Below are 16,235 nucleotides of genomic sequence, written 5' to 3'. Positions count from 1 at the left end.
AAACTGAGTGCCACCACAAACAGCTCACTCCCATAGTGGAAAAAAAACAGTTTGCTGGTGATAAGATGGCCTCCAGGGCCCACCCTCTCCCCCATCAACTTTTCTGAGGCAGCCTTGCCAAAGTGGTTAAAAACACCAAAGTGCATGCTCAATAATCCAGGTAACAATCCAACAATGTTCAGTCAGGTCATCTGGACAGTTTCCTTTTTTTTTCTGAGAAGTTTCACCCTTCATCCGAAGGACTTCTTCAATCTGATGAGCCACCAGCAAACTGAGTCCCACCACTAACAGCACACTCCCATAGTGGACAAAAAACCAGTGTGTTGGGGTTTTGAACCACTTTGGCATGGCTGCCTCAGAGGAGTTGACGGGGGGAGAGGGCGGGCCCCGGAGGCCATCTTATCACCAGCAAACTGTTTATTTTCCACTATGGGAGTGTGCTGTTTGTGGTGGCACTCAGTTTGTTGGTGGCTCCTCAGACTGAAGAAGTCCTTCGGATGAAGGATGAAACATCTCAGCAACAACAACAACAACAAAAAAAAAAAGAAACCGTCCAGATGACCTGACTGAACATTGTTAGTATAACAACCATAAATTACTTGATTCTGCCCCTCACCCTATTTTTACAGTTCAGTATTAATAATTGTTTTATTCGTTATTTTGTTTTGGAAATAATTTACAATGCGCTGGAAAGGTTTTGCAGATCTCTTCCAATGGTAAATGTCTAACAGGTTGTTTTGTCCTGTGTTATGACAAACACCGTGATGTTACAACATTACATTTTATGACAAGGGGCAAGCGTTGGCTCATGCTGTGGTCTTCAGGGCCACTGTAGAATATTGTAGTTTTTAAAACCCTTTGGCTTTGTTTAAAATGGTGATTTATAGCTATGGCTTTATTAACACATTTTACTACTGTTGTATTTTGTTATGAGCATTTATTTTATTAGGTCCGTTGGAAAATAATCAGACATCAAGCTGCTTGTGTTTTTCACAGAGCTACAGAACAAATAAAGGAGCAGACTTAAAATAATTCATTTGAACTTTTAAAGACTTTCAAATACACCCTGAAGATGTTTGGTCCGCTCCACTGAGGAGTAATTTTACACAGAACCAAAGTTGTTTGCTTCTCAGCTTGAAGATTACAAAATGTACGTTTTCCAGACCAGCATACAAGCAGTAGGCAGATAAACCTCTGGTATGGCCAATGGATGCTAAAACTATTATCTCATGTGTCCCTGCTCACAGAGCAAACAATTTGCCTCCATTGTGTTCCATCTGACAAACTTCCTTTTCAGTAGTGCCACTGATAGTTTAGTAAAACAGGGGAAGCAGCACAAGCAGAGATTTTAAACTGTAAAAGCTCGTCTCCTGGACTATCCAGCGCTGTCAGCTCCAGATGCCATTCAGGTTAAGAAGATAATTTAAGGGGTCCTAGAGCTGGAACGGTACTGCCACAGTAAGCCTCCATGTCCTGTCTCTGGGAACACATGCTTACACACCATTTGATGGCTTTGGTTTCACATCTAAAACTGTTTTTACACATAAAATTATGCTACTGTATCAGAGGTATAAGTGCAAGGATTACCTTAAATACAGTGTCCACAAAAAGAGACGTGTCCTTCTGTGTCCGGTTGTTATTTTTGGCTTGTGTGGCCCTGTTTCCTTTATTTGTTCTCTAGTGCGGCTCACTACTAACTGTCTGAGGTCAAAACAGGATAAATGACACAGTGAGGCAACATCAGCTTTAACTCCTGTTTTTAGTGGCCTAAGGCTGGTTCAGCAACGCTCTGTCACCATGGCAACCTTAGCCTGCATCAGAGCAGAGAAGGGTTTTATGTTAAAGAACACAAACAATTAAGTACACATATAAACCTGAAATAGAAACTGATCATTCTGAATATTTCTCCAGTTATATTAGAAAGATTTAAGTCATTTTAAGTATATTTTTTACAATTCCTTAGAGGATTTCCTCCTTTATTTGCAACAGTTGGGTCAGTATGTTTATACAATATAAATCCACTCTAAAACACCTTTTAAATGTCAAATTAAAGAAAAACTAAAACCTATATATTGTTTTGTTTTTTTGTTTTTTCATTTGGAGATGAAAGAAAATGCTTTCAATCTTTTCTATGAGCTGAATTATTTAAGAATGAAAACAGCCAGTGTTGCATCCGATAGTAAAACCTCTAAATAGATGCATCTGAGTTCTTACTTAATAAACTTGAAAAGCATTAATTAAAATAAATTCACAACTGCCAAGTGCTACATAAACATTCTCATAGTCAGCACTTTTTTTTAGTCTGTTTTCTGCTGCAGCTGTGTTGTTTTCACTCGACTGTATTTCAAAACCCCATGTGATGATTTATTTTAATTATTTTTGTGAATGCTGTTACAGATTGATGATGTGAATTAAACAGTCCATGCAAATTATGCTCATTTCACTTGAGCAGGCAAATAAACAAAGTTGCATTGTATTGGCATGATATCACAACTTTAACTTAGTTATGCTTGAAAAACCTCTTGTGGCAAAGTTCTTTTTTTGTACAGGTTTCAGTAAAACATTGAGCTGTAATTGCTGTTTGATTACACTTTGTTTCAATCTTCAGATTTTTTATTTTTTGTGACCTTCTGCTAAATGATTCTAGATTGCTTCAAATTTCACTTTGTTACAGATTTTTCATGCAACTGCAAAACAACATACTAATGCCAAACATATGCTTCACTATTACAAACGGTCCAAATAAAACGGCATGAATCAATGGTATTTCTCCAATCTGGCTTACGATATGATGTGCTGCTTGCAATGATGCGCTCAGGGATGACTTGGTAAAATTAGGCTGAATGAATCTGATCCCCCCAAAAAATTGAACAAATTAAAGATTTTTTTATGTGTTACAGGATTTACCAAGCTTGTTTCAGCAGTGATTAAACTCCCACAGTGACAACTTTCTTTAGTTCCACCGACAAAGAGGTGGTGCTAGGAGGTGCAAATGAATGAGATAGCTCAACAAGACCTATGTCTTTGCATCCTGCGAGCACACCTAAAATGATTAGCCTGAATGTGATAATGAAGTGGATTAAGTAACACAATATATCATAGATTACTTATTCAAGGAACAATTAGAACCTATTAACATTGTCTGAGGCTTCCCTCTTATCTGAAACTGAGAACTGTAAGAAAGACATGCTGATTTCATTCTGTAAGTCTTTTTGTGAATTCTTTGTCATTGTGACAATTAGACAAGGCAGCTCCGTTTTCTATTTACAGGTTGTAGCATAATGAAATGACAGCCCATTCTCAAAAGGTAAAACTGCAAATGAACAAGCCTGAAAAAGAGCAAGCATTGTGTAAAATAAAGAAAGCAGAGTAGTAGTGAAACAGCCGAATCAACTGAAGACTGAATTGTCTGCTTTGTACTCATACTGGGACGCACATTTGACCCAGTTCTGAGTGAAGCCTGCATGTTTACCCCGTAAACTCAAAAGAGCCCATGAGAGGTTTAAGCTGGGTTTTGATTTCACTAAGAGAGAGCTTACACACTAGCTTAGCCTCAACTTTGGATGGTATCCACGCTGCCTTGGGTTGGTGAAGAGCCCAAAGCAATGACAGAGAGACAGAGTCAGAGAGGAAGACTGAGGAGGGATTCTCGTGACAGATGGTCCAACTTGGCATCTGTATCTGTGGGCAGTAGCGCAAACAACGGCACCCAAATACATCTTGGCGTCTCTTTATCGATGAGGCGATGGAGCCGACTCTGCAGTTTCGAATGACTTTGCTCATCTTGTTCTCCATACTGTTGGAAAATTTCACAGCCACTCCAACTTTTTTTTTTTTTTTTGCTTTTGCATTCTGGCATCTCTGACGCCCCCACGTTATCCCTCATTGTCATGCTTGCCCACCAGTTCACCCATCTTCCCATTTTGCCAAAGCTCCAATTTTAATCCCACCCACCCCTCACTCCTAACCCTACATCTCTCTCCTCTCTGTGTCTGCAAAGAATGCATCATCTGGGATAGCTGCACGGAATTTTTTGGCTGACTCCTGCTTAGCCTCTAATAGGATTTACTCTAGGCTGATTTTCTGCTCTTTGTCCTCCGTCCTGGAATGAAGTCTTCTCGCAGCCAACAGTGCAGGTGGTGGGCAGTAAATTATGCACACTTCCCCCTGAGCTAGTCGGCATCAGAAGTGAGCGAAAGTGGGAGCTACGAGCTTGCGTCACAAAGCTGTTTCTACTACCAACAGCACCTCTCGCTAAACCACAAAAGCACGTCTCAAACACACATCTGCATCGGTGAAACCACCAGCAGCACCCACACTTTACGCCATGCGAATACAAACGCATTCATAGCACGATGCACAAACAAACAAATCCTCTACTTGCATTTATACACCCACTCTGCCTCCCCCACAGCTGCATCTATGTCATCTCAGCACACTTTAGGCAGCTCAATAACAGTAAAGCATAATAGTGTGTACAAAGAGAAATGATGCTTGTATCATGTGGGACTGCGGAGCACAACAATGGACAGAGGCCATGGGCCTCATCAGCATCAATCTGATTGTACAGGACATATCCTGTGGGCCACCAGCCCCTTCCCTCTCCATGTCTAACTATCTGTCAGTCTCCCCTACCCTAACAGGTAGAAGAGTATTGATGGCTAATCCCCAGTGGTGGTGGGGGCTGTATGGGGGTCGTGGCAAAGCACTAACATCTGTCACAGCATTCTCTGCAGCTTGCTATAAATCTGTCACACCAAAGATTGTGAGAACATGAATAAGACATGTGCCAAAGGGACCTGCATCAGGAAAAACATAAGTTGTGCATTTGTGTGCATGCGTAACAAGCAGCTTGTTATGTGTGGCAGGTAAACAAGTGCCCTGACAGGTGTCAATGTTTTGCTCTTTTGGCTATTTGTCATACGCTGGATGCTACTGCCATGGTGGGAAATCAATGCAGGTGCTAAATATCTTTCAGACAATTCCAGGAAGCGGGCAGGATAAATTTGGTTTGTTTTGAAGTCACTGGCTGACAGTGTAAAACGGCCTAAATAATATTGTCTGAAGCTACATTTAGTAATCTCAAGATGGATTGTGAGAGGAACAATCAGTCTGAGCATCTTTGGAAATGTTGATGCTCCTTTACATTTTTTTTTTCAGTTTTTTATTGGGTCCTTTTTGTCGGCCCCATTTGTCCTTTAGAGATGGACCACCATCATGCTACCCAGGAGCCATCAGTCATCCCTCTACACAATGACCCCCCCTCAGAAAATCCTCAGTCATGTCAGTTTGAAAAGCCATGAGAAGACTTTGAAGTCAGCCCTCAGCTGTCTGCCAGTTAGGTAGCATAGGGAGTGTAATGAATACATAAACGAACAAAGGCGCGACATGACTGCTACTTTTTCTAATTAGGGCAATGTAGTAAGTCTGATTGCATCACAAAACAAACACAAAATAACCGCAGTGGATTACCCAACCGATTTAAAGCCCTTTGATTGACTTCCCAAGGTGTATTGGTGGAAACCTATTGACATTCCTTCTTCATTTTATTTATTTAACTTTATTTATACAGGTAGTCTCATGGAGTCATGAAGACTCATTTTCAAGAGAGACCTAATTGGGGGCTGATGGTGGGGGTTAAGGGACTTTCTCAAGGGTCCAGAGTGGGGCAAATGAGGGTGTTTCACCTTTTCCACCCGCATTTTGATGTTGTGGGTCCGGGGAGTTGATCTGACGACCCGCCAATCACAGGCCCACCTTCTCTAATCTCTGCGCCACCATTCCCCTCAAATTCTGTAGGATGCTGGTGAGGCATATGGATAGATGGATGGATGGATGGATGGATGGATGGATGGATGGATGGATACTGGTTTGCTCACTTAAAACAATACATCATCATCCAACAGGAGGCTGAGAGGTGTCCAAGCGTTCTCAGCCGCTGCCCCTAAACTGTGGAACGAGCTGAGCTGCCTTTACACGTCAGACCAGCTGACTCACTTCCTGTTTTTAAATCTTCTCTGAATACAATTTTTTTTCTCTCTTTGGCTTTTAACTCAGCTTGAAATGTTGGTTTCACTGTTTTTAAGTTATTTGTTTTATTGTTTTTATCGTTTGCTGTTTTATGATTTGGTAGTTCATCTGCTGATTTTATAGCCAAGATTCAACTTGTCTGCTGGATTCCTTAGATAGAGAACTTTACTCTTTGGCTTTTATGCATGTGAATATTCCTGTAAAGTGCCCTGAGACAACTTTGTTGTGATTTGGCGCTATATAATTAAACTGAATTGAAATAGTTTTTATGCTTGTATGTGTTAGTGTACAGCACTTTGGCCAACAGTGCTATTTTAAAGTGCTTTATAAATAAAGTTCTATTGTATTGTATCTACTGTATATATGCATTTGTCAGTTATTAGCATTATTTCTTACAATATAAATCAGATTTTAATCAAATTTAATAGCGATAAACTGCCTAATTCCGAAGCTAATGTCTTTTTTTAATGTTATATTTGAAAAATACCTTTTAGCTTTCTTGAAGGTGACTCTGATAACAACAAATTGAGAAATTTGTTAGAGATGCTGAAACCGTGGGACACAGCTGTCCCTCTGCAGGAGAGAAATACTGACAACTGTTGTAGTGCAGGAAACCTGAAGACCTACAAAATAGATTCAGCATTCAAGCCTTGACCTCTGTATCTCCCCACTTCTGTATTCTGTCCTCTCCTTCCCTGTGTCAGGTGGAGCTCAGTTGCTAAACATTGCTGACTTTGACTAATCTAAAGAAAAGCCTCTGGATAGTATGTCTTTTAACACTCGAGTCAGCCCATAGGTCCCAAAAGGGCTGGTTTCATTCACACTGTATGCAGTGAATGGATTCAGTATAGAGGTGCTGTTTTGCATTATCAAGAAATACTCAAGTGTAATGAAACTAAAACACGACTTGTGCAACAAAACAAATCATAGGCATACGCCTATGGAGCAAAGAATGTCAATATCAGTATTTACAGCAATAAATGAGCAGAGATGTGAACTATATGTGCAGTCCAGCAATTTTGCTGTTGGGAATGATTCTCAACTACTACCACATGAAATGTTGTGTCAATATATGTACAACGATTCAGTTCAAACCTGTTTTGTGTTTCCTAGTGTTGATTACCTGTGACGGTCTGACTCCAAAAGTTAATTAGTTGTAGATGTATACAAATTATTATCTTAGCAACAGTTTCAAAGAAATCTATTCAGGGGTTCATGGTAGGTTTTGCTAACAGACAAACAGAGTTGATTTAAAATAGTTAATGCCGACATTTTTAATAAAAGTCTTGTGCAATCTGTTGGTGCTCAAATAATGTGTTGGAGATCCAAATTATGGAGTAAATGTAAAAATTTAAATTATAGCTGGGATTTTGTGTGTGTGTGTGTGTTTTTGGAGGTCATTTTGATGTGGCAGCCATCTTGAATCACATTGACTCCAAAAGCAGAGCAGTTGTAAATGAACATCCATTGTTTCGTTTCTGTAAGTTCCCATCAAATTCATCCAGGGGCTTATGATTTGGACTCACAAACACACATTCTTGCACAAGTTAAATGCATGAATTACAATAAAAAGTGAGTTTTATTTATTTATTTCCTTGTCAGTCTCTGCCCAACCAGCACCAGTCGTGGACTCCTCTGCAGCTGAAAGTTAAAATGCCTGATGCTGACAAAATCGAAGAATACAAAAGAAACTGCTTTTGCTTGCATTATTATTTTTTTTCTATTCCTACAAAAATTGTGAAATGGCAGTTAGCAGAAAATATGGAGATCAGTCTGAAAGCTGGAAGACCAACGTGGTCTGTTTTTAGTGTTCAGAAGAAAGACAAACCTTCATCCCGCTGCAAAATATCTGATTAACCAAATTCATTGTTTTACTGCATCGACCTAAAAATGACTAGTCAAATAAAAATCTAAACAGAATCCCTACCAAAAAAAAATTTAAATCCAAGAAATTGCAGAATGGGGGAAAAAAATCTGTGTAAAACAATTTTATTTGCCTAAATTATTTATTTTATTTTTATCCAGTGTTAGTTACCAGTATACAAATGTACAGTATAAAACTGCCATCAGAATTAGCTTCTGTACGTCAAACTGGATTTCTTGCGAGGCTTTTGCACCAACACAATCCACAGTTTAAGTCTGCATTATGTCGAGCAGTGGCCCTCGCTTTGTGAAGGGATTAAATGAAAGGAATCCAACTGCTGCAACATCACTTAGCTGATTAAGGTACCAGTAGCCCTCGTACAGGCCAATGAAGAGCTTATGATGGATTAAAATTACAGCTGGGTAATTAACAGGGGCTGGTGAAATGACCTGATCACCCTGCGCCTGTGTGTAATGCCGGTAGAAAGACATAAAAATACAAACAAATCCATTATTAAGATTTACATGGCGTTATTATGTTCACTGGGACGATAATAGTTAAAGGGCAGCATTATTTCACATGCACAGAACAGCAGGTAATGAGTTGTCATAAATACGACGTCAGATAGAGGATGCTATATTACATGTGCCAAAACAGTCAAAGGAACCATTATTTCACCTTATATCTTTCATAACAAAACGAGCACAACAAAAATTGGACTCCCAGTTCCTCAGCACCTTAAATTCTATAAAGCTTATGGTGTGTAAAGGGCAGAAAAATTAAATCCTCCTTGATGTTACCTTGACAGGGGTCAAATGGAAGTGGTCCATCTGGGTGGCGTTAGAAGAGGACTCAGTGGGGCAAAGTACAACAGCTTACAGCACGCTGGAGAAACAGGAAGCCCTTTAATGTGGCCAACTTACATTTTCTATTTTATCTTTTGGACCATTACTGCTATATACTGTGGGGACAGCTGTGGCTGAGTGGTTAGAGCAGTTGTCCTCCAATGCGAGAGTTGGAGGTTTGATTCCACCAGCAGTCACATGCCGAAGTGTCCCTGGGCAAGACACTGAACCCCTCATTGCCTCCGATGTGTGTCCCATCGGTGTCTGAATGTGATAAAACACTGGTTATTCTTTGTAAAGGTATAATAGAGTGCTGTACGAATGGGTAAATGAGTGCACAGATTGTGTTGTAAAGCGCTTTAAGTATCTTGATCAGATAGAAATAAACCATTAAGTGCAGTCCATTTATCTTTTTTTATGATTTAGGGAACAGCATGGACGAAAATAGATTTAAAAATGCCTGCCACAAAGGTGATTCTCAGTAGCCCCTGGCAATCTGGGATTTGATTGGTTTCAACTCGTCGTGTTGAGCTCCCTGGCTGCGGTGCTATTTTTAGCCTTGCACTGATCATTCAGAGGTATAACTGCAGCACTTCATAGACGTTCAAGGTTCACGTGAGAGGGTGCTTACTGACGTTGAAGAAGTCTTGACATTTGCTGCAGCAGCTCAATGTCTTTAGTTCCGTCTGTAGAAATCTGCCTAGACTGGAGCAAGTCTGCGCATTGACGGCAAGCATGTAAGAATGTCTTATCCCGTTTTAATCTCTACTCAAAGATGTTCAGATTATTTTGCTTATCCCTTAATTCCTAAACTACAAGGTTTGTGGGGGTGGGGGTGAATAGATATCTACTTCACAGGCTAATCTTTTGCTGAAATAACCCCCGGCTAAGACTTAAAGAACAACAAAACAAGTTTGCAAACTTTACCACCTCTTTTTTTATTTTTATTTTTTTACAATTCCTCCAAAGAAATGATAAAATGAAACAATTCTGCAAACTTTCTTTTATCTGCTTAAGAGAACAAACCCAACAAAGTTCAGTCATGTCATCTGAATGGTTTCTTTTTGTTGTTGTTGAGACGTTTCATCCTTCATCCAAAGGACTTCATCAATCATGGGAGCCACTATCAAACTGAGTCCCACAAGCAGCACAGTCACATAGTGAACCAACCAGTTTGCAGGTGATAAGATGGTTTTTGGGGCCCGCCCTCTCCCTCGTCAACTCCTATGAGGCAGCCATAGCCAAAGTGGTTCAAAACATCAAAGTTCATGCTCAATAATCCAGATAAAAAGGAGTTGATGTGGAAGAGGGTGGCAAACTGGTTGGTCCACTATCTGAGTGTGCTGCTTGTGGAACTGAGTTTGTTTTTGGCTCCTTGGATTGATGAAGTCCTTTGGATGAAGGACAAAACATATCAATAACAAAAAACAAACAAAAAAAAACATCCAGATGACCTGACTGAACTTTGTTGGATTTCTTACCTGGATTATTGAGCATGAATTTTGAACATAAAAAAATCTGGGGTGGAAATCTCAAGCTGTAAGAGAAGCTTGTGAAGTTTTCTTTAAAGTTAATAATCAACCGTTTTTGACATTTCGTTTAGTTTTTAAAGTCAAGGCCTTCAGTAAATCTATACTTTACCCAAATAATTTCATGAATTTAAAGCCTGTTTTTTTCCAGGAAACTTTATTATCTAAATTATTTAAAATAACTAAAAGCAAATTTTTGACAGCATGAAAGTTGATATAAATGTAGCTGCATAATTGGTAAGAAACATTCTGAGTTTTTGCTGCTGGTGTTAAAATCTGTACCTCCATTCTTTGCAGCTGCTTTAGCCTATAAATAGGTCCACATCTGCCGGTTGTGTGGTCAGGCAGTATATGCAGCAAGCCTTGAGCTGTCGTTTGAACACGATAAGAGCGTAGGCAGACTGAGTAACTGAGTGTTTCTGTGTGCATAGTGACTGTGTGACACGCTCATTAATACATGTTCCACCATCACAAGGACAAACTAAGACCAAATAAGGGCAAGCATGACACGGCAACAACTCCTCTTTGTGCACCGGCAAATGTTCCTCATCATCTCACTGCTATCTCTATACTTCTGATCCTGTTTAGCCCTCTCATGCTTGTTTTTTTTTTTTTTTCGTTGTGTGCTGCAGTCACTTGTTTTTTTTTATTCTTCTATTTGCTCGCAGCCTTAATCTTATTTTCTTATGTTTTTTTCCACTCTGCATCCTCCACCGCTGCCGCCTCATCCATATTCTGCTCACCCAGCCCTCCCATCTGTTTATGTCCGTCCTCTTCACCCCTCCCTCCTCTCATCGCTGTGGCAAGGTCCCGACTGCCACTCGCAGAGGGATGCAGCGAACAAAAGAGCACATCTAAAAAGGTTAACTTTTCCCCGTTGTCACTCAGCGCTCACTAGCCTGACACGCTTCTAGTGTAAGAATTTTGAGGCCCAACATTGATCCTCGCATCATCATCGACTGCGCATAACTCCCCCCTCTCTGCAGAAATTGAACCTCGCTGAAATCATTCACTTCTGTGATATCCGATTATCAGGAGCACAGCTGTAAACGGTAATTAAGCATGTTAAATGATATCCAATCAGGGCAGATGAGGGAAAGTTCACTGAGAGGATAGAAATGCAGAATTATTTTCAACCTAGCACTCATTGAAGGGATGCACAACACCTGCTGCCTTTCAGGCCAGAGTTTTAAATAAAAGTGTTCTACGTCCCACTTTGGTCCATGTTTGTAAGTATTACTAATAATCTCAAAGCCTATTGAGAATCACAACAACAGTTAGAGCCCAGAGAGTGTATTATGTGTTTGCTAAGGCTGATAAGGCAGCCATCTTGAATTGGTCTGACCCCAAATGGTAGAGTTAAACAGGCAATTAATAATTTCTAAGAGTTCCACTCAATTCTACCCAGTGTTTCTTGGGATATTCTTCTAACAGCCAGAGTGTTGATTTTACCAAATCATGTCTACGTTTGGAGAAAAGATCTTGTCCAATGTGTGGCGGTCGAAGTTTGTGTTCGGGGTAACTTCTATCTAAAACTATACCTAAGTTTTATGTTAGCTAATGGCAATTAACTGTAGTGGCCATGTTGAATTGTGTTTACTCCATAAGTTAATAAGTTGTAGATGTGCATCAAGATGTTGATCAGCTTTTTGGGCTGTCCATGGTCCAAAAGGCTGATGAAAGTTCTGAAAAATCGTCCAACTGTCAGTCACAACAACAGATTCACAGAAGGGTTGATAAAGTTGATCATCTCATATGTAGATGATACCACGTTATATTCATTTAAAAATGTACAATTTCCCTCTTGATTATTTTATCAACTGCAATATTTAGCCAAGTTTTATGAATCGTTCTCCAAAAGTCTCCATTCTGGTAGAAATCCGTAAAGGTTTTTGGTGCTTTGTACCATGAAAAAAAGCTTATAGCAAAGGGTTTGTATTTTGCTTAATATTGCTCATTTTGAAAAGATTGTTTTTCATCCGTTTTGCTGTTAAACCTAAACATTAAATAAAAAAGGATTACCAACTAATTTGCAGAAAGTCTGCATCGACCTCATGAGCCTGCTGGTCAAAATGATACCATTCTTAAACTGCTGTTGTGGGCCACACAAAATCACCCCAAGGGCCACAAATGGCCCTCGGGCCATACTTTGGACACCTGAGGCTTAGGTGGACATATTGAATGTGGTTGACTCCAAATATAATCAGTTTTCTATGTATATCCAGTGTTTCCATTCAGACAGTTTCATTAAATTCATGTAGTTATAAAATATTTTGCTAACACTACAAAAAAGACGTGGGAAAAAAAAACATTATTCTTGCTTCACCATTGACAGCTGATAAAGAAAAGTATCACAAAGAATTTCTGCGAGCTGAAACACACTGGCTTTGAGCTAAAATAAATAAATAAATAAAGCATCCAAGGATTGTCATGAGAAGCCATTGTTAGGATAATTAACACGACTTAAGTATGTATATTCTCCAGCAAGTGCAAAACTCCATCTTTCACTGCACCGCTGAGTTAATTAGCGTATAGAACAAATGGCGAATGATTTGCTAGTCGGTCGGTTTAATTACTACACTTTTGCATCTTGAGCTACAGCGACAGTTAAATAAGGCAAAATCACACACGTCTATAAGACATTTTTCATCTTCTCTCTGCAGCGTGCAGCTGGAATCTCTCTGGATACTTCAGATTCAATAAAGTAAACCAAGCAAGAAGGGCTTGAAGTTTACAAATGCGATGTGAATTACAACACAAGATATGTGTGACATTGTTAAAACCACGTGACAACGGGATAACTATAACAAAAAGGCAAGACATATTATCAGCTCTCTGTGCCTGTCAGGAGCACTATGAATAGCAATGAGTCATCAAGGCTTTTATGCAACTTGGGACAAAAGTACAGACCTTGTTGGGAAGAGCAGGAGACATAAACAGCTTCTGAAGGTCCCCAGAAACCTATTAAAGTCTTAATGATTCAATTTAATAACATATTTTAATCACTTTTTTCCCCTTTTTTATTGTAGTCGACAGGGGCATCTTTTAATGTCTGAGAGAAGTAACCATGACAAAAAAAATGGTGATAATTATCTGTCTAATATGTGTGGGCGTGCACGATCATCAGCACGCGGAAGCCAAACGACACATAAAATATTTCAAGCAACAAAAAAAAAACATAAGGATGATAGAAGTGGGCAAGACCGTGATGTGCTCATTATTCAAAAAGGTTTAACGAGCCAACATTATTTCTCACTCTTGAAATGACACAGTGCTGGAGCAACATTTGATCATCTTCAAATGATTTTTATTTATTTATTTATTTATTTTTGCTCTTGTTCCTCGCATCATCTCAACGCTGCTAAGCTCTAACTCAATGCTTCCACCTAGCTTTTCATCCACAGAAGACACCTTGCTTTTACTACCGTGGAACCCAGACAGAAGTGCGAGCCAAAATGTACAAAAATATCCCACCCTCACAGATGAATCATCATCTGTTGCTTCTCCGCAGGCCACTGGGGTGTTTTCTGATCAGAAGGCTGAAGACTTCAAGGAGAAAAAAGTCAAAACTTCTGACCCGGCAGAAGCAAGAGGAGACAGAGAGCAAACAGAACCGCCCTTCTGGTGTGCCCCAGGCAATTAAAGACGGTGCCGAGAGGTTGAAACTGTGTGTGTGCATGAGACCAGTGGGGAGGGGAAGGAGGGGTGTCACTTACCTTCCTGCACGGCCTGGAAAGGGTTGTTAGGCTCAATAAGTTTCACGGAGTGGGTGATTTTCTCGCTCTGCAGAATGTCGTCACTCAGACTCAGGTCTGAGATGGCGAGTTGGAAAATCTCATCATCTCTCACAGCATTTTCCTCAAATATGGCACCTGTGGAGAGAAACGGTGTGTCATCTGCAGAGAAGGAACATTTGCCCTCTGAAGCTGCAGGAAATGGGTCTGATTTCACCTGCAATGATCAGCTAAACGCAGACACCTGTCGATGCTTGTCAAAACCCCATTCCTCATTCGCAACTCCTAAATTTGTGCAGCGGGTGAATCCCCTGTGTGTGACTTTGACTCTTTGGACAGCAACAAGTTGTCTGCATGTAAATATTTTCATTTGATGCGTAAATTATTTACTGGAAACCGAATAAATTAAAGTGTTTTATGCTCATTAGATCAATCACACTCAACCTACTCAACATTAAACCTATTGAATGAGGGGTGATGTGGATAAATTGTCTCTCTGCTCCAGCTGCTTATCAAAATAACATTTGGGAGAACACATACATTACTGAGAGTGGGGGTTTCAGGGAAAAGGGGAATATAATTGAGGAACATCCTATGCAGAGCAGCAGCCAATATGATCTGGATGGATTCCTACTGCTGTATTCAGCCAGGGACTGAGCACCTGCTGCTTGCCAGACTGTTGCAGTAAACTGAGAGCAGCAGCAGCAGCAGCAGCAGCAGCAGCAGCGGAGGAACACCATGATGGAAATTTGCTCACAGTGGCATTGACATTTTTATCAGAGAATACAAGGTCGGTCATTACGACAAGTGAAAATATCTAAGCGGCTGATTTTATACTTAAAATGAAATGCGATGCTGAGAGAAAAGCAGCCGCATCCTCCATCTCTGCATCCTTGAGTGTGAAGTTTGAGCACAAAGAGGCTCTATGCCCTTTGCATCTCTAAAACCAAACTCCTCCAGCACTCCCTCTCTCCTGCGTTTGACATTGCAGTCACGTTCTGGTGAAAGTTGAAGCTTTTCGGCTTCACGAGGCGAAAGAAGAAAAAAAAAAAGCCTCAGTAATTTGGCTGCTGGTCATCAGTCTCTTCACAGCTTTTATAAAGACAGATTTATTTTTTTGCTCATTGTAATGTGTGTTGAAAATAGACTGCAGCTTTTTTTCATCTGAAGGCAACGTAGAAAAGTGAATGAACTGTTTGTGAAAAATAGCAGGACATGTAAGCAACAGCTAAATGGATCTGACTGAAAGCCTAAGAGGCAAGGTCGCTTTAAAAATAACAACTTTTCATCCGGTTTGAGAGTCAAAGTGTTGCTTAAAACGCAGGGATGCGAGCTGAATAGACTATTTATCCCGCCCTCTCACTGAAATCCTGCGATCAAGGCAGAATGAGGTGGCTGAGCTTTTATTCCCACCTGTCTGACAGCATTTTCTTTTTCTCCATCGGACGCTTACCGATATGAATGATCGAGTCCGCTCTGGCCGAATTGCGTTGCAATATCCAAAAGGAAAAGCAAATCAGCAGCAACTCCATGTCGGGATTTCAGTGAAGCAGATCATCCAAGCTCGACTCGGCTGTCCTGTACGGTCCAAACGGAGCTCCCAAAGAGGGAAAAAATAAAAATTAAAAAAAGAAAGAAAAAGATGATTAAAACCCTATGAGGAATGAAGCTAATTTCCTCCTCCTTGGCGGAGCAGACACGTGTGGGGGGTGGGGGGAACTGCAGAAATGACCAGTTTTCCCCCTCCTTCTGGTTTGTTTTGAACCAAGCGGACCGCAGGAACAGGAAGGTGGGCTCATAGGGACGAGGAGGAACCGATGGGGGACCCGGGGTAAGACGAGCAAGCCCGGTGAGAGACGGGCGCACCTCCCTCACTCTCTCCTCTCTCCCTGCGCTCCGGCGTCTAAAGCATGGCAGGCAGAAGGGAAATAATAAAAAAAAAAAGGAATTACGGAGGAGGGACACCCCTGTAAGTACACACACGAAGAGACGCTCACATACACTGACTCTCCTCAGTCCTCTGTGAGTCACGTGACTGCGGAGACTTCACGACTCGGCTGCTGTCCCGACGAGTCGGGCTAGAAATGATCTGGACTCGACGGAGAAAGACGCGCGGAGGAGCCGATAATTGAACAGTTGGAGGGAGACTTAAGGGGGGGTGAGGGGTAAACGGCATACCCCAAGCAATGAAAGGTCAATGGCGAGGAGAACTTTTCTTAAAAAAAAAAAAAAA

General features: G+C 40.7%; 1 protein-coding gene across 1 annotated transcript in view; it reads right to left on the bottom strand.

The window, feature by feature from the left end:
- grid1a (glutamate receptor, ionotropic, delta 1a) overlaps nucleotides 1-15,598 on the bottom strand; it is a 302,471-nt gene extending 286,873 nt beyond the window's left edge. Inside the window, exons 1-2 of the mRNA XM_037679710.1 lie at nucleotides 15,456-15,598; nucleotides 13,985-14,140 (exon numbers count right to left, since the gene is read on the bottom strand). Coding sequence (XP_037535638.1) covers nucleotides 13,985-14,140; nucleotides 15,456-15,534 — 235 coding nt within the window. The 5' untranslated portion in view covers nucleotides 15,535-15,598. The remainder of the gene's footprint in view (nucleotides 1-13,984; nucleotides 14,141-15,455) is intronic.
- Between the last annotated feature and the right edge of the window lie 637 nt (nucleotides 15,599-16,235).

Source organism: Nematolebias whitei, chromosome 1, assembly GCF_014905685.2.
Source record: "Nematolebias whitei isolate Nwh7 chromosome 1, NemWhi1, whole genome shotgun sequence".
NCBI lineage: Eukaryota > Metazoa > Chordata > Actinopteri > Cyprinodontiformes > Rivulidae > Nematolebias > Nematolebias whitei.
Note: the sequence above shows the minus strand (reverse complement) of the source record. Positions and strands in the feature narration are given on the sequence as shown.